This window comes from Cygnus olor, chromosome 1 (assembly GCF_009769625.2).
Source record: "Cygnus olor isolate bCygOlo1 chromosome 1, bCygOlo1.pri.v2, whole genome shotgun sequence".
NCBI lineage: Eukaryota > Metazoa > Chordata > Aves > Anseriformes > Anatidae > Cygnus > Cygnus olor.
The window spans coordinates 126596250-126619900 of NC_049169.1; the positions used below are offsets into that span (position 1 = coordinate 126596250).

The window sequence follows — 23651 nt, forward strand, 5'->3', positions numbered from 1 at the left end:
TTAAAATGCATTAGAAAAATAATTTGAAGCATATGGGTGAAATAGTTTTTGTCCAGTTACTGGCCTTGAACAGTCAACTTTATGTAGTAATGTTGACATTCTACATTATGCATACCTAGGTATTTGATACACTGTATATGTAAAATACTAGTCAAACTTTAAATATATATATATATGTATACACACACACACATACTTGGGAGAATTTTGAAAATAAATGTGTAGTATTTGAAACATCTTAGACCTTGAGAAAGGCTTGAGACTGTAATCAGAGAAGTCTTACAGAAGATAACTGAAATCTAGTGAACAAAGATAAATCTACACAGAAAATTCCCATGTGAATGTGTAATCCTCCTATGCCCACCGTTATTCAGGCAGTACTACTAAAACCACAGTAATCTGGGGTAATCTCGTTTGTTGTCACCAGCAATGAAAAAGATAAAACATTAAAATGAAGTCATTCAGCAAAAAAGTGTGTGCGTTAACGTGAAAGTGAACGTATTGCCGATGCTAATTTTGCTACGCTTGTTTTACTTTTGCTGGCATAACATTCATATTTCAATTTTCTGTGTGTGGTTTTGTCAACGTTTTGATGTAAATTCCTAAGTCTGTGGTAGGGGTTTTAAGACCTAGCTAGAGTTTCTTAGATATTACAGAAATGATTGAGCTCACAAGTGTGCACAGAGCACTGTGGTTAGGATTTGTCAGTTTCTACAGAACTGTCTAATATTAGCTGAAACAGCTACTCGACTATGTTATCAGTAGTAAAACAGTGGCATTTTAATATTTTTGTATTTTCCTGAGAGATGAGGTATACAGTCAAGTTATTCTTCCCCATTGCTTACGCTTTATTTAGTGTGTGGTTATTGCCTGTTTATGTGGAAGTCAAACTGAGGAAGCTTTGCAGCCATAGCAATGCAATTCTTTGAAACTATATATTACATAATTCAGTGTAACACCATGTTCCTTGTTGTGAAGTAAGTCATAGTTTCTGTTAATGCCAGCAGATAATCTGACCATTTAATGAAACAGTGCCCGGTGTGTAATGAAGGAAGCAGTCTGGGTAACAAATACTAAACTAAGACTTTGTTTAAGGAGGTTCATAATTCTTACATTCCTTCTGCTAAATAATATACATATACAAATATATTTTACTAAATATATTTTTATTTATTCACATGTACGTATGTATATTTAATTTTATTTTACAATAAAGTAACTTGATTCTTGAACAAGTAAGTTTTCCAAGGAAAACATTTGTCTGTAAAAATCAAATCCAGTTAATGCCTTCTCTATGCTCAAATTTTCCTTTGTAAAAGGCAGAATAAACTTTGTTTTTTTCTCTAGACTTACACTGAAGTGCATAAATCTTATCTATGTAAGAATGAACTCAATGGTCCTTACGTAAGGAGTTACAACGTCCTTGTAAAATGTTGCAAAGCTCTTGATCTGAAAGGTTAATTTATACATCAAACCCATACAGAGAAGACAAGGCTTGAGATTTTTTTTTTCCCCCAAGATGTCTTCAGGTGTTGAGGGAAGGTTACAGCAAAACTCTTTCAGAAATCCATTAGAAGACATCGATGAGTGCTTGGTGTCTTAGGTGCAGCATGCTTTCTGGATCTTGATCAGAAAATTGAATAATTTGAGCATGTAAGCAACATTAAAAGTCAATCTGCTTACTTGTTACATGAAGAGAAAACAGATGGTAGCCCTGAAAAGCCTGTAAAATAGCAGATGGAAACTGCCACACCCTCTGATTAATATAATATTGCTGCCTTGGCTATACAAACATGTTTGTTATGAAGATAAGTATATTGTTCAGCTTCTGGAAACTCGAAAAAGTAGCTCTCTGTACCTGATCTATTAACCTTCATCAAATGAGGGTTTTTCAGTCCTTGTGTACTTTGTTTGGGGATTTTTTTTTTGTTTGTTTGTTTTTGTTTTTTTTTTTTCAGATAATTGAAGGCAATCTGTACTACAGAGCCTTCCTTGTCTGGCAACAGTAAGACTTCATATCCATTATTATGTTTCACAGGCTGAGGGTATGGGAAAACGTCTGGTTCACCTAGTGGACTCCACTTAGAGGAAATGCCTCAGGTTTTTCTGGTAATGTGTAAAAGTGGGTGTCTAGCTGTAGTGTGCGCACTTTATTTAGTAAAATGTAGGGATTCCCATGTTCTGTACTGTGTGGGGAGTTCCTCGAGCATCTTTCAGTTCTCCTGCTCTCTGTGGAAGCCATGAGCTCCATACCCTTGACTGTCTGGATAGCAAGTTTGATGACGTTTTCCCTTCATTTTTCAAAGTTCAGAGCATCCAAGTTAAAAGTGCAGAAGGGGAGGATGGGAGACAGGCTCACTTTATATTTCCCTCCTGGAGGAGGAAATGCATTGTGAATTGTGTGCTTTTTTTTTTTAATCCAACCTGCAATTGACTCAGCCGTCGCTGACAGGCATAGCAAATTCCTTTTGTTTTGGGGACACTTGTGTTTCTTGATAAGCGTGTATAATATAAAAGCTTATCAGACTTCAAGGTTAGGGGAGCAATTTGCTGGAGCAATTTGTCCTTGTTATCACAGGCTTCCCTGTTGGGGGACTGCTGCCCTCTAACCTGTCTCCTCCTCATATGAAGGAATATTTAAAAGGACAAGCTCTCTTCTCAGAGATTCTCTAAATGAATTATGTAGCATATATCTTAATGTTTCTGGTTGGCTAGTAGTGCTCTTTGGGAACCATGCCAGCTTTATTCTCCCAGAACACAAGAAATTTCTTACACCTGCTGCAGACCCATGCCAGTTATAGGAGAACTATTGTTGGGAAGTAACCCCATTGACCCCTGAGCACTGTGCTTTGTACTTCTCCAGGAGGTCAAATAAAAGGTTTGGGGAGCAGTAGTCAGTAATTGTACGAATGTAGCGGCTGAAATGCCGTATTCGTGTCGCCTTTAGCAGATACAGCTAGCTCGCTAGTGCAATACACTCGCACCCTTACTAGAAAAAGAGAAGAAAATGGTTATTTACCCACGGTACGTTCCCAGCTTGAAACAACATTATAGTTAACATAGGTCTCACTTGCTCTCCATTTCTGCTTTTAGCAATTCATCCTACCATAGACTTAAATTTAGTGATTTGAAGGAGACTCGTGATGATTCTGCTTTTAGTGCATTCACACACATGCTTGACAGGGCACGGCAGAGAAAGCTTGAATGATCCCCCCTGACCCTCCCACCCCCCTTTTTTCCTTCCAAGTGTACACTTTTGTATTGCTATTAAACTGCAATTCTTGAGATACTACAGTTTTGAGGGGGAAGTCGCAGGGGATTTAAAGCAACTGAAGAGAGTAATTTCAAGTAATTTTCATACCATTTAGGAAATACTTGAAATCCTTGTGTAACCTCCTAGTGTTCAAGAAGCCTTGTTTATCCCAAAGCAAAGATTGAATCATTTTTCATGCTGCGTTACTGCTGTTGTAGTAGAGGCTGTGTATTCCAAACAGGCTGTAATACCGTGGAGTAAAAAAAGGACATTGTAATTGAGAAGTTGAGGTGTAGTAGTGGTTACTGAATGTCTGTGTAATTTATAATAGCAATTGTTTCAAATTTTATGTACCAAATATAAAGACCCATGCTTGTGGATGTGGATGTGTGGATGTGAGAGAAGTACAAGAGAACATAAAGGCACATTTTTGCTTGTGGACCATGAATGAGGAGTCATTATTTTGGCTCCACATTTGGGCAAGAGGGTCTCTTGTGCTGGAGAGGTGTATAATGCAGGTTTTAAAGGCAAAGTTAAAAACTGATACTGTAGAAAGCCAGGACATGATTTACAGAGGGAAGCAACATGTTCTTTCACTTAAATAAATCACTGTCTTTCTTTTCTGAAGAGCAATTAAAAGCTAAAAAAAAAAAATTGCAGTAATCCAGGTACTTGTTAGATCCCAATCAAGAAAGGTAGTTTGGAGGGTTTGTTTGTTTTAATGTCTTGTGCAGGAAATGTACAGTATTTTGCCTCGTTTCCTTTGGTACAGATTTGCTAAATGGAATCACCTGGCTCTATTTATGGTTGAGCATGTGTATATGCTGTTACCTAAATGTCGTTACTTGCATTTATTTATTCATTGCTTGAGTAGAAGCAGTCTTGCTACGTATTATAATGGAGCATGGACTGCAGAATTCAGTGTTTTTTAATAAATACTAAAGCTAGAGATCCTTATGTTGTCAATACACGTAACAGTGACTTAGGTGCTAAACACAGAGAGATCAAACTGAAAACTTGGTCTCTAGCTGTTTGGAAGTAATAGATTCTAATTCTAAGAAACATTTTGAAAGTTATTTTGCAAACACTAAAAGAAAGATTAGGTATTTATATTAATTTAAGAAGGTATTCACTTTGTACAGAGCATTTGTAATATTTGTGCTTAAGTCAGACACTTGAGCTGGGTGATCCAATTCAAATAATTCCTGTAGTCTATCTTGGCCTAACCTCTATAACATCTGTGTAGCATTTTCAGTGTGCAGGGTTTCAAAGGCCTGTGTGCAAGGTCAGCTCTGTCCTCGAACAGCCCTAGTAAATAAAAATAGTCACTAAACATAAGCAAACCACATTGTCTGCACTGAAGTCTAAAAAGTAGTGATTTTTGTGCAACTGAGCACAAAAAATACAAATATCATAAGCAGCACTTAAAATAGTTGCTATTCTCAATATGTTGCTTGGGAGTTTGATTTCTGAAATAGATGTTGATCTTTTTTGTTCTTTTTTCTGGGAATGAGAAATAAATAACATCTGCAACAGCATGTTGCTATCAGGCAATCTGCTTAAGTTTCCTGTGCTGATCTCTACAGCATCAGCAACATGAGTACCAGCGCTGCCCAGTTTTTCTTGACCAGAGGAGGAAAAAATAGATTTCTTTTTTTTTCTGACCTTTTTTTCCCCCCTTCTCTCTCCCCACCCCCAACTGTGTCTGACTTGCCTGACAGGAAATTTTCTAATTGCCGGAACAGCTGGTCGCAGCAAAAACGCTAGGGTTGGTCTTCCCTGCTAGACTTATGATCGCTCAGTCAGAAAATCTAAACATCATGGTTTCTTAGTCATGTTTAAGTTTCTGGCTCTCCGTGCTCGTTCTATTCGGGTGAGTTTAGTTTCTTATTTAAAAAAAACTAAGGGAGAAATTTATTAGAGCATCAGTAGGGTTTAAGCTTCTAATTTCAAAGCACTTTTAGTATTTTCACAGCTTTGTGATCAGTGCTGCTTGTATACAAAGCCTTCTGTATATTCTTTTCCTAAAAAAAAAAAAAAAAAAAGATGTGGGAGGGAGTTTGTGTTCCTATAATATTCTGTAGAAATTTCTAAGGTACCTGCTGACAGCCTGATTGGGAAGTTTTTACCTCTGAAAATGCTGTAATACTTACTATTTTCTCCAAAAAAGTATGACTATAGCTATGTGTTAAGCTTTCTCATTCATAGTCTTATTTTATTAAAAATGTTTCTATTTTTAAAATTAAAACTTATTTTAATAGTTAAATTTTATGTAGTCCTTTTAACTATAAGGTATAGTTATTTGTGGCATGACAGTTAAAATAACATGGGCTCGTTACTATTTACTTCTGAAAATGGTACTAGGAATAGTGACGCTTGTGTTGTAGTTAGTGTTACAGTTCTTTCATCTTTAGGTGATAATTTACATTAATAACTTACATAGAATAATTTACACTGAATTTGTATAATTTGTTGAACCTATGCATTTAAGGATAAAAGTTGTTTTCAGTTAAGAAAATCTCTAGTGACGAACTATATTATCCTGTGCACCGTTTCTTAACGATTTAACAATACATGTAATTTTGCAATGTATTTAAGAATTTTCACCGACACCTAGGTCAACTTTCATGTTTCTGCTCCTATAAGTCTACAAATACTTCTCAATGTAAAACTTTCTTGTATACTGTCTTAACATCCTAAGCAATGTATGTCTACTAGTCTGTAAATAAAAGGAATAGTAATTTGACATCTACTGGCCTATGTACTGGTTTGAACTTTGCAGTAAGTGTTAGAAACTGAAGTCTAATTTGCTTGCTGTAACTGAAACAGGACGTGAATGTAAAACAATAGAACATAGGATATGGTATACACAGCTTTTTAAAAAGTGACCCTATAAAATAAACATTTATCTACTTAGCAATGAACTGTAGTTCTTTACCACAAGCAAGGTGAAAGATATTTCTTAGTCTCTGATCAAAAATGACACTATTTTACCTGCCTATAGCAATTTGGCTATATTGTCTCTAAAATTCTATTGATTTTTAAAATGCTAGACAGTACACCCTGAGCGAAGGGTTTTCAGACCGTGTAAATTTTAGAATATATTATTGAATAAAAGCAAGATTCATAGTTTTCGTAGATTAGTACTAAATACATTTGTGGATCTTTCAAAGTAGTTCATTTAAAAAAAAAAAAATAAATTGCAGTGCTCTTAAATGCCAATGCTTACAGAGGAACAAAGCTTGTATCAAAGTTAGTGGGAAATGAAAGTTCCACCCAGTGAGTATTTTTTTCCAATGCTGACATGCACAATCTGGTTCATGAGATAATTTTGTGGTGTTTGATCAAAAGAGAATGACATTACAAAACTGTTTTTGGTGACCAGCATCAGGCTTTTAAAATTATTGTGTGAATTCCTCATCTTTACCTGCTGAACAGCCTTGCAGTTCTTTTGGATAGGAAGGAATGGGATCCTTTCTTCCGCCCCGGCCCTTGTGTTTTCAATCTGAGGAGGAAAAGTATCTTCAAAATCACTCCCCTGGCCTTGGCCAGTCATGTTTATCCAAAGGGCCTCCTCATCTATCCATTGATGCAGTGCTCTGAGACAGGACTTGTTCTTCGAACTCCTGTCTTGCTTCATCTGAAACACCAAAAGAATGGGAGGAATTCAATCTCAGCAAGAAGGTCTGTGGTTTTCGTTATATGAATGAGTTGACTACCTGGAACAAATGTGGATATAGACATCTCCTGGGACCTTAAAACTGTTGTAGTACGCTAGAAAACCATGAATGGAAAAGGGCAGAAGGTGCAGAGAGTAAAGAAGAGGCGCCTAAATACAGTGACTTTTGTTTATAATGTCTGTACATTTTTTATCTTGGAGACTTCATGTTTCTGTTGCTTTTTTAGTTGTTAAATTAAGCACTTGCTAATCAAATTTGCTTTTAGGAAATTGTATTGTTTCTGCCAGGTAAAAATAATAGATACCATATGCACAAGTAATATGATGTCAATGGAATTGAGAATTTTTCTAATTTTTTTTTAAGTATTTTTCCATCCTAAAAAGAAGCAAAGTTTATAAATTGTGGAAAAACTTTTTCTGACTTCAAATGTCCCTGTTAGTTACAATTTCTCTGTTCTTGCTTTGGTAAAGTACTAGTGTAAAAGAGAACATACACAGAATATCCCTAAATCAGCTTAATTTTAAGCATGGCAATGCTTTGTCTTTTGTTGTATTAGAATAGTTACTACTTCAGTAGTAGCTGCTTTAACCAGCTTTTTAAAGCAATTGTACACTTACAAGAATTTAAATACATACTAAGTCTGTTAAGTGACTTGAATTTTGAATATTAGTCACAAATATAAGAATTGGTTTTATGCCGTGGTTTACGTCAGTGATGTTGCTCACTGAAGTGATGGGAAGTTATGAAATATTTGTTGGACATAGTTTTGTGGTTTTTTTTTTTTCAAGGGTAGTTTTGAATTTAGAGGTAGGACTATAATGAATATAGAATATGTGAATGTATATAGAACGTGTGATTTTTTTTTAAAATAGCTAACATAGTGCATTCCTCACACTTTTAACTCCCATTCTTAACTTAATAAAGATTTCCATTAGCTCTAATACAAGCGGTAAAAATACTGGTTTTCAGTTTGCTGGCTCTTCTTCAAAATGCGTAGTTCGTATGGATTTTATTTCTTCAGGTAACACTGAAAATTCATTCTACGTTCAAAACAAGTTAGGAAAGTAAGTGCATCTAGGAGACTTCCTGACTCAAGGGAGGGGAGGAAAAGGAAATTATGTATATGAGCTGCGGAGCTGTGCCAGCATTGAGTCATCCTTTTGAAATCACTTGATATCCAATAAGCTTACTGTCCTTACTGCTTCATGTAACTTTAGAAATGAGGTTTAATATCATAGAAACCATTTCTGAGATACTGAGTATTTGATTACAGGAATCAACGATATTTTGCCCGTGATGGTCAGAAAAATGAACTCTGAGTACAATGAAGGTTAACAGAGTAGTAAAAGGAGACTTTCAACAGTAGTTGTTGGAGTAGCGTTAAGTAACTTGGTGGGGAATCCGTTTTTAGGTGTTCATCCTTACCTTCACTTGTACTGAGCATATGCATGCCTTGAAAACAGTCATTTCTTTCGGGGAAGCAAAACTTTCCTGAAAAAGACTGAGGGAGTGAAAACAAAGCTGCTGCTTCCTTAGGGAAGATGGAAAAAATCTATGTAGCTTACGTATCTAAGACTTACAAGTGAAAGCTGAGAAAAGCAGTGTTTTTGCTGCTGCTCAACTTTGAAGTGGAAGATGAAAACTACAATTAGCTCTATATTCATTGGATTTGCTTTTTGAAAGTTGTATGGTCAGTAGTGTAAACTGATAGAGCAGTGAGTTTGTTAGTTAAGTTAAAATTCATTGAGGGCAATTGAATAAATACATTCATTGAACGGTCACTATAAACCGCCCTTTGCACCTTTAGAAATGACTGTTTCCTGTTTTACAGGAAAAAGATGGCACCCTAACACTACTGAAATATTTGTATCTTTATTTCAGTAACTTTTTTTTAAAATGTATTATAGGGCTGTCTTATCTGGAAACATGGCTGATCTTTGAGGGAATATTCACCAATGCTGGTCTGACATAGTTGTGAATGAAGGTAGCAGAAAGGTTTTCCTCTCCTGCAGAATCTTGGCTGTACTGACATTGTGATTCCAGAAGCATGAACTTCCCTAATGGTGATTCTGGCTCTTTCTCATCCATAAATTGTCTCTATTACAAAATAAGCGTATTATATGAAATGAATTTTAATCAATTTCAAAATGCTATTTTAAATGGGAAATATTAATAAACTAGTTCCCGAAAAGTGTTTTGGTGGAATCCCACCACTTCTTAGTGAATTAACAGGTTCCTTTTAGAAGGAGATTTCTATTTTAAAAATACCTAGACTGACACAGTTAAGTGCTAAATTGTGTATTAGGAACAAAGAATTTTGCATGAGTTGGGGTGCTGGACATGGTGGTGGTGTTTACCATTGTAAAGTGGTGACTGGGAGAGGATGAGCAGTGTCACTTGCCACTCATCTGAGTGCAGCCTCGGGATCGGTGCCTTGGGAAGCGCAGTTCTCGTGGGTCTGAGCAGGAAGATATGGACTTGGAGTAGTAGGGGTCTATGTCCATTATGAGCCCAGCAGTGATGCAAGGGCTTCCAAATTAACATTAAAAATGAAGTTTATCAAAACCAAAAAGTGATTTGGGAAGACCCTTTCAAGACCAGGGGCTGGGAGGTTGCTTTACAGTGGGGAAAAAAACACTGAGCTAACCTTTACTTATCTGAAGGGGGAAATTTAGGCATAGCTAAGTGTGCAAGTACCTATACGTAGAAGATGCTCCTGATTGCACCTTCTTAACTCGATTAAAAGAGCAGGACAGAATTAACAGGTGAAGGTGAAACCTGGAAATGCTGGAAGCGGGAGTGTCAGTATTGAAGTTAATTTCTCCAGTGTTACTTAACCTGGTTTAGATATTCTGGATTCTCTTTAGATTAAAATCTTTGATATAAGGAACCAATGTATTTCTGATGAACACCTGTATTTTTAGATGAAAGTTCTCTTAGGGTTGTTGGAGATACTGTGTGAAAATAGGGGTATTCTGCAGAATTACAGATACACTGAGAACGGAATTTTAATCATTCCTTGAGATTAAAATTTGTTAATCTGTTTGTCTAATGCCAAAGTCTTAACGCCACTTTTACCGTTTTTGGTCAGCCTGTCAACAATATTTGCTGTCCAGGAAGTTTTTTGTATACAGGACCTATCTAAGGATTTTTTTTTTTGCCTATGACTGATTTCTCACCCACTGGGTTTTGATGAACTCAAGTATATGTAAGCCATGTCTGTCCTAGTCATCTGAGCCTCATTACGTATTAGAAGAATGTGGCTTATTTGAAAGCCCTACTGATAGGGAAGTTGCTTCTGAATTCCAAAAGCAAACATATCATGGTATTTTTTTTGTCCAGAAATCGTTGTAACATTCAGATGTTATGTTTATTTAAAAGCATGAGGGTCAGTCTTATCCCTGTTCCTTCATGTCAGTTATGAAAGCTTCCATCTCTGTTAGACACAGGAGGGGATGTTGCCTTTTACTTTCTCTCAACCCTGAATTTTTTATTCAGGTGCTACAGATTTGACGGTGTATTTCGTGATGTATTTCATGTAGTCAGCAAGTGTGCAGAAGGAAAATTCTTTTGGTCAGTGCTTAACTGCCTGCCAACTGAAATTCGCTGCGGCTCCCAGGAGGTTCTCACCAGTGCCTAAGGAGAATTAGTTTTCTGGGAAAGCAAACAAACACGCGACCTTGTTTTGCAGTCACTGCTGCCCCTTTTCTCAACTGAATACGGATGCTGTGTGTTATCTTTCATAATTCCTTCCTGATGCAAAGGACTCAAGATAGAATACAGTTGTTCGTCCTATTTTTTCATAATGAGAACTTGCGGGGTTTTCTAAATCCATACCTGATTTGCTTTCTTAATAAGGAAAAATTTCTTGGAAATCTGTTTCTGAATTTGATAGAAGCTTTCTAGTAGACTTTGGGTATTGTGATAATCTTTTTTTTTTTTTTTAGCGTTTAGCTGTTCCCTTTTTTGTTTGTTATCAACTAGAACACTCATTTTATACAAGAACAGGCATCAGTGTCATTAAAATTGTAAAGCTAATTATTTTGAAACTAGTTGAACACTGTAGTGTGTTAAATATAAATATTCTTGCAGAAAGTCTGAAAGTCTTAATCTACAGGCACTCAGCATATACTCATCTTTGCTCTTGGTATTATAAAAATAAACTGCTTGTTATTCTGCACATAGCTGACCACAAATGCATTAAAAAAAAAAAACACGCTGTTATAATGGAATTAACACACCCACTACTCAATCTCTTTGTACATGCATATCTTTGTTAAAGATTTGATGTTTGGATATCTAGTTTTTGATCAGCTTTCTGTATTTTATCTGATTTCAATGTAATTTCACTGAAGTTGATGGGAGAGAGTGCAGTGAGTCCTCCTGTTCGGGGTGGGTCTGGTTTTTCAAGTCACCTTCTATTTGACCTGAATGCTTAGGGTGGCTTAGGCTATAGACGTTTCCTTGTATTTCTTTCTTACCTTTATGGATTGATGTCACTTCATGACTTTACACCCATTAAAAGTCACCTATGTGTGAGCAATTTAAATACACCATTTAAATATAATTTACCATTCCATTATACTGTGGCTGTAAAAGTTTACATTTCTGACGTAGCTGCTGCTTTTTCCCTTTGGTGTAGTGTATATGTCACAATTAACTTATGCTTCCACTACAAGTGTATACTCAGATTTGTCACTCATTGTGAAGCTAATGAACTAATTTGTCTCTAAACACTTAAGTCTTTATAATTACATATTTGAGTTATTAAAAATATTTATGCTCATATTCATACAATCTTAAGTACCCAGAAAATGAGGAATCTGTCTTCCAGGGATACCTTTCCTAAACAAACATCCTGTAAGTGAACGTAACAGTGTACTCGTTGATGTTCTTTTTAAGTTAATTCACATCTAATTTTTACACAGCTTTGAAAGAAAGGTAACTTTCTTGGTAGATTTCCAGTTTCTGTCCCAGTGTTTTGGAATTTTTGTCATGTTTGTCGCTGTCCACGTTCACACTGTGCTTATGCATTTATTCAGGAATCTGAAACTGAGAATTGTAGGCAAGCAGGATGCCTGTGGTATTTCCATATGCTGATGCTCCTTATTCCTGATAGTTTTCCTCTCCGTCATATGAATAAGGGAATAAGTCTGTTTCTGGGCCATCCATTCAGATGATTGAGTTTTCTTTGCAGATGATTTTGTCCGCATCAGAGCATACACTTAAATATTTTTTAATTTATAGTTGGTTGTTTCACTGTTCTTTCATTTTTAAAGTAAAATTTATGGACTAAGCATGCTTCTGGTTTATAAAGTACAGTTCAAATTCTAACTGGCGTTTATTATATTTTTCTAAATTTATCAGGTTTAAGTTGTCCACAAGAACATATCACACATGGCACTCTCAACCCTTGGTTGTTTTAAGTATGTGTTTGGCAACCCTTTCTCAAAACGACTACAGACGGTTTAAGCCCAAATGCCAGAATTTGGTTCATGGACCCCCTTTTACTTGTTTCTCCTTTCACATCGCTGTCACGTTATGTTCAGCTTCGTTTGTCCTCTGTGGCACCTGCAGCGAGGAACTGAAAGTAGAGATAAAAGGGCTGTGTACTCTTTTTTGCCGCTATATTTATTAGAAAAGAAATACAATCTGTGAAAGCGTCAGAATTACTCAGAGCAATAAGGGAAGTGGAAATTACAAACCTATAAGTATGATAAGAATGGTATTGTGGACCAGCCCTAGACCAGCCTGATTTCTTTTCAGTTTTTCTGAGGTGTATGTTTCCAAGATCAAGGTCTGCAGATAAACTGACCCACATCAAGCAAGCAGTGTGTTATGGCATCCAATTCTGCATGGGTTACTTCTTTAAAAACAGACCTGTTTTCAGATCTGCTGCTGAAAATTCAGAAATCCGAAGGATAAATTATGGGAGATTCTGCGTATAGACAAATTCTCATTTTTCTTTGGATTCTCTGGGCTTTTTCATTACTACTGAGAAATGTTTAACTAGTAAGGCTCTTCTGTTTCTACTTCCTTTAGGGTTTGAAGTCCAGCTTCCTTTTAATATGTTATCTAGTAGTTGTTCCTGTAATGAGATTTCAGAAACAAATACAAGTGTTTTCTATTACAGCAGAGTTAATTAATCAAGGAAATTAATATAAATTAAAATACTAGAAGTAAAGTAAGCATTCAGTATTCAATAAGTACTTAAAATAAGGAATAAAATACGGAATTTTTCCAGTGATAGGCAATAAAAATAATGGCCTAATCCTAAAAATGGTTAAATGGCTTTTCACTGCTTCCTTAGAAGGTGTGTATATTTTTTTTTTTTCCTTACAAGCGTATCTCCTATTCCAGTTTGCATCTGATTCCTAGAGAAAAAATGAGTCACCCTTGTGGCTGATGAATTATAAATTTTCTTAGCTTTTCTTTTAGATTTGATTCATCTGTGGAATATAGTCCATTCAGTGTTCTTTTCCTGTGTTTTTTTATTCCTGTGCACGGACAGAAATTGTGAGGTACATTACAAAGAACTTACCTATACTGAAATATTGACCAGCACAGTTTGGAGTTGCAAATGATATCAATGCAGGAAGTTATTCTAAAATAGTGATGTTTTATATTCATACTCAAACTTGTTTGTCACTGACTTCCTGTCTTAGGACAGTGTTGATTTAACACTATTATACTGTTAAGGAAATGTTAAGGAAACTCGGTGTAATGTTACCTTCTGTTTGTTTCCTTGTGCTCTATATTTAGTTTCACAATAACAGAAGCCAGTAGCAACCACTTTAAGTTGACTAACACAGCATATGTGTTTTTTTATATTAAATGTGTCTTTCTATGGCAGTTTTACTTTACAGTGTGCAGAAAGCCTTAAGAGCTGTGTGTAATTATAGCTGGATAATAACTGCTGTAATTATAACTGGAAGGAAGGGTCTGTCCTACCGCTGAAGCAGCCGAAGCACTGATGAGTGAGTCTCTGTAGTGGTGTGAAACCTGTCAGGGAATGGAAGAAAGGAGAGGAGGACCAGTCTTTCAGCACCCTGTATGTCATCCTATTTAATTTGAGCCCATCACGAGTCAAATGTTTTTTTCTAAATATCTCAGGAATGAGCAGGAATGGAGAAAATCAGCAAATTACACTAGACTGAATGGCTTCTCTTTCGGACTATACAGTAAGACAGCAGCTATCAATTACTATAATTAGTGCTGGTGGCTGAGAAATAGCCATTTCATTTTTGCAGTGTGAGAGGCTTATATTTTAATTCAGGTAGATAATGGGTACAGTGAGGGTTAATTACTTTGACATATAATTCTCATTTCTATAAAAGGCTGAACTTTTGTATTTTTAGCTGCACTTGCAAAATACTGTTTAGGTTAAAATAACAAATGTTCAGCAATTATGTAGAAAGAAGAGGAAACTGCAAATCTGTGGGTATATATTCATCATAAATCTTGCTCCAAAGCGTATGTTAAGGACAAGCTATTAAAGTAGGATATGATCTGAGTTCCCGTTTGTTTAAAACTGGGTTATATTAGGTCTGCCTTATAAGGACTGAAAGCATCTGAACCTTGAGAAACTGTGAAGACTGGAAGTATTCACTTAACATCAGGAATGTGAAGTGGTGTTTTTTAAGAGGGTGTCCAAAATAACCACTGGAAAGTCTGTTACATAATAATTGCATAGCATTTGAAAATAATTTTTGTTTGTTTATAGAAAACATGTGAATATCCTTTTCTTTCATGTCTTTGTTACCTTTTGTGATGCTTTTAAAACAACGTGCATACCCGATCAATTTGAGTCCTTGAATCTGACTAGATAACAAGAAGATTGGAATTTTTTTGTTTACTTTCCGAAGACTCCAAAGGAGTTAGTAGGTAAAACAGTTGAGCAGAAGCAGATCAAAGTGTACAAAGGAATATGTGCTTAGCAATCTGTTCTATTGTGCTAGTCCTCCCCTGGGATTCTGTAAGATTGCAGTGAGTGGTTTAAGTAGTATGTTATCCAGCTGATCGCATGCTAAGTTAAAGCATAAAAATGCTGATACCCACCAACAATAATTACTTTCTCAAGTAGAAGGAACCAACATTTCTTTCAGGCTCTCTAAAGATTCAGGTTTGAGTCACTGATCGAAGTATTCATAACTTTCTCTTGAAAAAAGGTTTGGGATAGATTCTGACATTAGGAGCAGTACACGGCATACGTGCACGCACATGTGGAGTTTTGTCTGTCTTACAAGAGAAACTGGCACCTGTCTTTATTGCTGGTCTTAGTTTTTGAAAAATCCAGGTTCTTTTCATTATTTTTTTTCACTATTTCATTTCAACAGCTGCTAGTACATTCTGTGCATTCTTTAGAAGTGTACGTTGGAATTATTTTTGTATATGTGGATAGATGTGCGTGCTCAGGATTTGTTGTGTGCGGTTTGTTTCCAAGTTTGGTTGCTAACCTTTTGAAAAGAGTCCTTTGAAAGAAAAACAGTGATCTAGAAGTATGTTTCAGTAGACATGTATGGACAGTTACTGTGCATTTGTATGTGGTATTAAAATGACTGTACAAAACTATAATTTTAGCAATAATTCATGCACATAAATTTTGCTGAATGCTTGAAAAATATATAAATGAGTCCTGCAGAAGCACAAATTTAAAATGCTACCTCTACTCCTCTGTCACTAGAATTAGTGTGTATTTTGGTACATTTATATCAAGGGGAAGATCTGGAGCAAGAAAGACCTTACCCTTGGTGGAAGAGGGATGGGTTACGTAGCACTTAAAGTGGACATATGTGAAGTTCATTGGCTATGTCAGGATGCACACGAGTGCTGAGGGGAGCTGTCTGATGTCACTGTGAGGCCACGCTTGATTATCTTCCAGTTATCATGGCAAATGGGAGAGGTGTCTGAGGACTGGAGGAGAGCTCATGCGACTCCTGTCTTCAAAAAAAGCGAGAAGGAAGACCCAGGGAACTACAGGCTGGTCATCCTCAACTCCTGAGAAAGCAAGGGAACTCCTAATCCTGGAAACCATTTGTGTGTGTGAAGGAAAAGCTGATTGGAATTAGTCAACATGGATTCACAGGGGTGAAATCATGTTTGACCAACCTGATAACCTTCCACAATGAAACGGGTAGGCGGATAGTGGATATTGTCTACTTTGACTTCAGTAAGACGGAAGACAGTCTCCCATAAGATCCTTAAATAGAAAATGATGAAGTATGGGCGCAATGAACAGACTGTGGTGTGAATAGTTCTGTACCAGGGGTAGAGTAACTCCATGCAGCAGCCAACCACCAGCTGGAAAGAAACTTTTGCAGGGAAGGACCTGGAGATGCTGGATCCAAGGTAAACATGAGCCAGCAAAGTGTCCTTACAGCCAGCAGGCCGAGGGAGGTGATCCTTCCTCTCTATTTTGCACCGAGTGCCGTGTCTAGTTCTGGGCTCTCCAGTACAAGTGTTAGAGAGCTACTGAGAGAGTACCGCAAAGGGATACTAAGGTGTTTGAGGGACTGGAGTATCTGTCGTGAGGACAGGCTAAGAGAACTGAGATCCTCGGATCTTTAAAAGCCCCCTGGGCAGCCTGCTGTGGGTGTCCGTGTTGAGCAGGGGGGTTGAATATGACATCCAGAGGTGCCTTCTAACCTCAACCGTTCTGTGATTCTGTGAAATAAATCTGAGTTCCTCATTAAGTAGAGGGAAGGTATTAGTTTTATTTTATTCACTGGGAAAGAATAGGAAGGGAATGCACAAAAAGTTGAAATTGTTGTTGGTGTATTTATCATAGAAGTTACTTAAGTAGCACTGACTGTAAGTTTGGGTCATGTATAATGCTTAGATAGTTGTTTAGGTGACACTGATAAGAATGCATTTTTCTTGCCTATGAACAGTTGCTGATAAGTTTTGAAATTCTTTCCTTGTGTGGCAAGGAGTGTTGCTTTTCAGGGGATTTTGAAATTTTTAGTAGAAAATACAGAATTAAGTGAAGACCAGAAAATGACTAGAAGGTCCACTGCCTCATAGTCATCCTCATTCAAGTGTTAAAAATGAACACCTTCCTAAGAGATCTGGTCTGCTTATTACATACTTTAAGAGAACTAAATTCTTAAGAACTTTTGGTTTCCACTTCTGGATTGTAAATCTGGAATGGAGATAATGAACCAAACAACATGGGCTTAGGCACAAAAACTTGGGTACTGCTGTTTTGTTACTATCAACTCTGTTATTGTCTGGGTTCTGATATGTCTCTAAAGGCTTAAGCTACATAGTCACTAAATTAATACTACCTTTTGTACCAGATAAATTTTATTTTTTTTGTAAATGCCTTAATTATGGGAGTGGTATTGCTGAATGTTTTATCTACTTTTGGGAGCATATAGTTGGTTTGATTCAGTAGCACTGTTATTTTTTAATGTATTGTGAATTTATAAATGCTTCAGGAAGATCCACCACTAATGTAAATTTACTCACCTTTCTTGCTCTGTCAGGAAGAAGGAAATATCAAAGAAATTGCAATAACTCATCATGTAAAGGAAGGACACGAGAAAGCAGACCCTTCACAGTTCGAACTTCTAAAAGTGCTCGGACAAGGATCCTTTGGGAAGGTTGGTAACAGACCTCTTGTGGAGTAGTATTTGGGAATATAATATCGAAGAGTGTTGAAGAATTAAATATTTAGAACAGTCACATTGCATTAAGGCCATGTTGGTGGTCAAAACTGCTTTCTTAATTAGTGCCACCATAATCATGGCAGATCTTCTAAAGTGGTAAATTTATTCTAGTTTGTATGTAGACCTCAAAGATGCATGGAAAATTTGACTTGAAGTAATCAGATATTCACTGTTAAAAAGGAATGTCATTTTGCTTTAACTACTTTTCTATGTTTGAAGGGGACAAGGTTTGAGAGGTTTTTTTGGTATGTAATACTAGTTGCTAACTCACAGGTTATCACGAGTACAGAAACTACAGACAATATATTTTTGTAATACATTGTAATTTTTAAATAATAAATTTTAGGCAATGATGGTCATTGAAGTAACCACTATATACTGTGGCATTGTTCATGCTAGGCATTATCTGTCAGAATTTGGTTAAGACACAGTATAACTGGATACTTATTTAAGTTCTGTTAAATACTCGTTCTCTGGCATTTTAGTGGGTACTGTCCACACCAAGGTCTCAATAGGTGTATGTGGCCCATACCTTTAGTTGTCCAAATCAAACTTTAAATGAAACATTAATTTCTTGTGACAGAGAGATCACTGAGAAAGAATAGAATTTACAATGAAAAGCAACAAAGCTTTTAAGTCCATTTTTAGCCTTAATTGAAGTTCTGAATGTAGTGTTAGCTCTCTAGTATGTTAAACCAATGCTAAACCAATCTTGGATATTGGGGAAAATAAGAATAGTCGGTTCACTTCTCTTGTAGCGGAAGAAAGTTACTATTGATCATGTTATTGAAGCAGCAGTTCAAATTAAGCTTGGAAATCTAGATGTTTATAAACTACAAAGTTTTGTACTCAGTCTAATGAGAATACACTGGAGAAGCCTGATGGTCATTTCTGATGTCATCTGATTACATACAGAACGAAGATCATAGCTTTTATTTGGAAATCTTCAGATCAGAAGTAAGTCATGCAGGGGCAAGGAGATGTAAGCTAATGAAGGGTGATTTCAACAATCCCTTTGATTCCATTGATATTACTAAATTTAATGCTATAACTGCCTTTTTTCATGTTTTGAAAAAGCAAAAAAACTACCTAGCTGAGATATAACGTAAAAATGCTCATCTTGTCCTCAATTGCTTTAGCATTTAGGAAAAAAAAAAAAAAAAGAGGATTAGTGTTAATTCTTTTCTAAAAAGTTTAGAAGATATTGCAACTACTCCTTCAGTTTAAAAGTCTAATCTATATGCTTTTCAAGCGTTGTTAATATGAGGGATTACAAAAACAGATAAAACTAATCTCATACAGCACATTTAGTATTCTCATTTACCACAAGATATCTCTGTGCTTTTTCATAAATTACTAGAAAACCTGTGGCAAGTGTATATTTCGCATTTCAAAATCAGGAATATATCTGCATCTTAGGGTTATTAAAAACAACTCCACTCAAGAAGTCAAGAAAAGAATTTATACGAAAGAAGGAAATGAAAGACACTTTAGTTGAGGCTGGTTTTACTTTACTGATACATGCAAAATTCAATCAAAGCATATTAACTACGTTTTTGTGACACGAGGTTGGTTCTCACTATTTTATATGTTGCTAAAATGAATTATTAAATATTATTTTACATAACTTTGTGGATTGACTTCTGCACACGCATTTATTTTCATATCAGGCAACTATTTCATTAGCACTTTTGTTATACTATCTTATAAATTTTATTAAGACAGAGCTATTTAAAAGGTTAACATCAATAAGCTTATTTTTACGGAAGTGTGTGATTTATAAAGTTGAATTTTGTTTCAAATTTTTCATCTAAGTGAATCCAAATTCATCCTTCCCTTTACTCACTGAAGTCAATGAAGTTAAACCAGAATTAATTTGGCAGATTTTGCCTTGAATGAACCTTTTAGATTATGAAATGAAGTAATAGTATGTAAAAATGCAAGGAAATTTCTATTTGTACTTTGCAGAATCTAAAGAGAACTTTCAAAGAAAGATAGAGCTAGTAGCAGAACTGGGAGGAGTAAACTCAGATTTTATACCAAAGTATATTCATCTGAGTTACCTTTACTTTCTTTTAAGAATTCTTTTTAATTTTCCATGCAGGTATTTCTTGTCAAAAAAATCTCAGGATCAGATGCCAGGCAGCTTTATGCAATGAAGGTATTGAAAAAGGCCACCTTGAAAGGTAAGCATTGTTAGGGGCAAGGAGGTAGAGAAATCGTAGACGTTATTACCAAAAAATAATCTTTACACACGGGCTATTCTAAAGATTGTATCTTAGAACTTATTTCTATCAAACTGCTTTGTGTAGTAAACCCACAAGGATCTAGTAAACAGTACAATATTGATATTAAAGGGGGAAGTAGGTTCAGTCCTTTGCCATGTTAAATGTTAGGTCCCTCTCATTGGTGGTGGTTTAAAAGAGTAGTTGCATTGTATCTGCCACCTGACTTGCTACTGAGCTGTTATCTGAAACATATCTTTTCTTTTTTAACTTGCTGTGTATCACAAATGAGACATTTAATACTGTTTGCTCAATTTACCTTGAGGTTACAATATTTAAAAATGTATTATGCCAGTTCTTTTATTCTAAAATCTCTAAGAAGAGGAGTTAGTTTTCTGTATATCAGTACATTTTGCTAGAATTTTTGACACTTGCTCTTGGATGTAGGATATATTTGAAGAAATATTAAGTTGTCTTAAGCTAAATGAGCAAAAATTAGTTTTAAAATGAGTCTTTAAAATATTTTGTTTCTTGAGTGGTCACAAATGGTCACAAATGGTATCAGTAACAAAATACGTTCAAACCTGCACAATCTCAAATTTGTCCTGGAGAATTCCATAAGATTTTTTTTATAGTAGATTAAAGTGATCTCTAACTGCTTAGCCAGAATGTGTATTTATTGTTTTATGTCATTGTTTAATACTTCAGTCTATTTGTATTGTTTTTTAAGTCACAACTGTACTAGAATTGCAATGATAATCTTGGCATTGCTCTGACAATTTGTGGAACTTCACCTGTGTTATTGATATAATACTGATTTGCAGTTTTAACATGTTTTAATCTGAAAATATTCAGAGATGACTTGTAAACAAAAACTTCGTACTTGTATTGAATTGTGAACCTCTTAAAATGTTGAACTTCGCATTTTTCTGCCTAAGATCTAGTGCCAAATGTCTATCTCAAATCTCATTATACTTCACTTTCATTTAAAACTATTAGGGTGTGAGTGGTTTTTGAACAGTTTCCTATATTTTGATTACTCTGTGTTGCTGCACAAGTTATTCTCATTATTTACTTCCTATTTTTCTGGAATTGATTTCCACTCATTTAAGGTCCTTTGATATCCTCAATAGCCTTTCATTTCCCAAACCTGTTAATAGCTGAGAATTGGTGTCAAAGGTCATTTAGCAGTTGCTTTTTTAAGATGTTTGAGAGTTTGTCTTCATCACATTTTAATGGTGGTTTAGCCTTATGCATAAAAAGCATAGTACAAGTTGTGGATCTAGTTCTGCCTGCACATGGGGAGACTGATAAACATTGAAATTGGAAGTGTGACTTGCAGCTGGAGAAGGAGATGGTCTGAGGCAGTAAGCACTCAAGGATGCAAAAGGCTGGAACAGAAAACTGACACTAGCAGGAAGATATCACACTTTTCAACTCTTTATCTGAATTTTCAGTTGCTTTTGAGTGTCATTTGGTTCCAGTTTTAGGAAGAACAAAGTTGAAAGCAAATGAAAGTTACTGTTAAAATCTTAATATGAAACTAATTGGAAATAATGCTCTTTTTCTGTAATTGCAACTTCCTTTGAGATCTAATATTGTAATTTAAAATAATACGCTGTATTTCTTGATTTGCCTAAGGTTCTTTAGTTCTTTTGAATCTATTTCATAATACTATTTTTGTTATCTAAGTGTCTTAAATCTTCTGCATACACAACAGTGACCTGTAGGCAGTTGTTATACCACAGTATATGATGTGAAGTACATCAGGAAATGTAGGAGTGATGCTGATTCATAATGTGATTTACTTTTTTTGATCTTGCTCATGTTCTGTTGTAGTTCGAGATCGGGTTCGGACAAAAATGGAACGTGATATATTAGTAGAAGTTAACCATCCTTTTATTGTCAAGTTACATTATGGTGAGTTGGAGGGGTAAAATAAATTATATCTTAAAAATGGGAGCTTGTTGAAGTACTACCTAAAATTTACACTGTAGTTCAGAGAATCATAGAAAATCAGCGTGCTATCTAAATCCTGATTGTGCAAAGGCTTGCTGTGTAGTAATTTTCATGTAACTCTATGTGCACGGTTAACTTCATACATGGTCTTAAATCTTTATGGGACTAAGAGTCTGTAGTTCTCTGCTTTATTAGAAAGGACATTTACCTATCTGTATCTAGCCATTCTTTTCCAAAACCTCTTATCTTTTATATAAGTCATTCACTTTTTTTTAAATTGATTTCTTACCATTGTCATGCTCTGTAGAAAATGTACAATGGCATCACTTCTGGTTTCATTAAAATTGGTGGGAAAACTTATTTTATTTTTATTGCATGGACAGCCATAAATGTGTATTCAAGTTGAGGGGGAGGAAATTAATACTCTTAAGACATTATGCAGAAAGTAAACAGGAAGAAAAATAGTTCAGATAAACAGAGTAGTCTTTATTGTTCAATTCACATTTTTTTCTTTTAGAGTCCATTTTTTCCTACAGTTCAAGTTTCAGATCTCTGTCACTCTTTAATGTGGCTTAAATAATGTTAGATTACACTATTTTACTTGTCACTTTTTTGCAAGATAGACTATATCTTCCTGCAAAGCTGAGTTTGCAGAAGTTTTAGAATACATACGTTAGTTACAGATTTGTCAAATCTGTACTTTCAAAATCTGGAGTGAAATGTTGACTAACCAAGGTATAGCTTAACTTTTTAGGTATTCCATTGATGACTTGTTTCACTTTCACATGCCATGAGAGTTTCTTGGTCCGTTGAAGAAAAACATTTAATAATTTTAAATACATTTTTACACAAGGAAAAAGAAGAATTCATTTTAATAAATGAAAATGAGGGTGAAAGGTAAAGAAAATAAGGGTGAATTATTGGGTAGGTTGTTATTCTAATAATGGGTAAAATTAGATAATGTTTAATGTTTTTAAATGATCTTTTCAGCTTTTCAAACAGAAGGGAAGCTGTATCTTATTTTGGATTTCCTCAGGGGAGGAGACTTGTTTACACGTTTATCCAAAGAGGTAAACTTTTTTCTTTGAAAATTGTATATTGATAAAATTTGACTATTTTAAAATTGCCTAAACTGAAATTGCCTGTATTAGAAAAGTTTACTTCTTATAATTCTATTTTCATTGAATAAGATTTTGAATAGTCCTCTTTTAATGAGCTATGTTTTTGCTTCATTGCTTTTTTGCACAAAGTCTTTCCATGAGAACACTCAGTAATTTACATCTCTTCTGAAAAAGTCTTAGACAAGCAATGTTTCTGCATTGCTTTTTATACCTTGCTTAGATTTTCTTCTCTTACTACTACATCTAAAGATGTCAGAACATGGATTTAGATGAAGTAGTTATTCAAAAAAAATCCATGATTTTTTTTCTTGATTCCTAAGAAAGAACATATAACACTTTCCTGGTGATGACTATTTTATCTTAAGCCACTCCAATTTTGTAAGATTTAATGCAGATAAGATAAGTTCTTTATAGGTACCTGCATTTAAGCTAACGGTTGATAACTGACAGAGTGAAATGGGCATGCTGGATTTGTTTCATCCTCATATGAATTCATCTGATCTATTCAGAATCATAGAATCATTAAGGTTGGAAAAGATCTCCAAGATCATCTGGTCCAACCATCCCCCTACCACCACTGTCACCCACTGAACCACGTCCGTAAGCAGCACGTCCAACCTTTCCTTGAACAGCCCCAGGGACAGTGACGCCACCACCTCCCTGGACAACCTATCCCAATGCCTGACTGCTCTTTCTGAGAAGAAATGTCTCCTAATTCCCAACCCAAACCTCCCCTGGCACAA

General features: G+C 35.5%; 1 protein-coding gene across 5 annotated transcripts in view; it reads left to right on the forward strand.

Moving 5' to 3' along the window:
- Positions 1–23651, forward strand: part of RPS6KA3 (ribosomal protein S6 kinase A3) — a 73742-nt gene that overhangs the window by 18919 nt on the left and 31172 nt on the right. For 3 of the 5 annotated variants that reach the window (XM_040532090.1, XM_040532100.1, XM_040532109.1), the window contains exons 3-6: positions 17421–17537; positions 19708–19789; positions 21668–21748; positions 22778–22857. In XM_040532090.1, the coding sequence (XP_040388024.1) occupies positions 17421–17537; positions 19708–19789; positions 21668–21748; positions 22778–22857 (360 nt within the window). Of the gene's footprint in view, positions 1–5030; positions 5127–17420; positions 17538–19707; positions 19790–21667; positions 21749–22777; positions 22858–23651 lie in introns of those variants that run through there. The other 2 variants (XM_040532127.1, XM_040532117.1) reach the window with 2 other exon arrangements.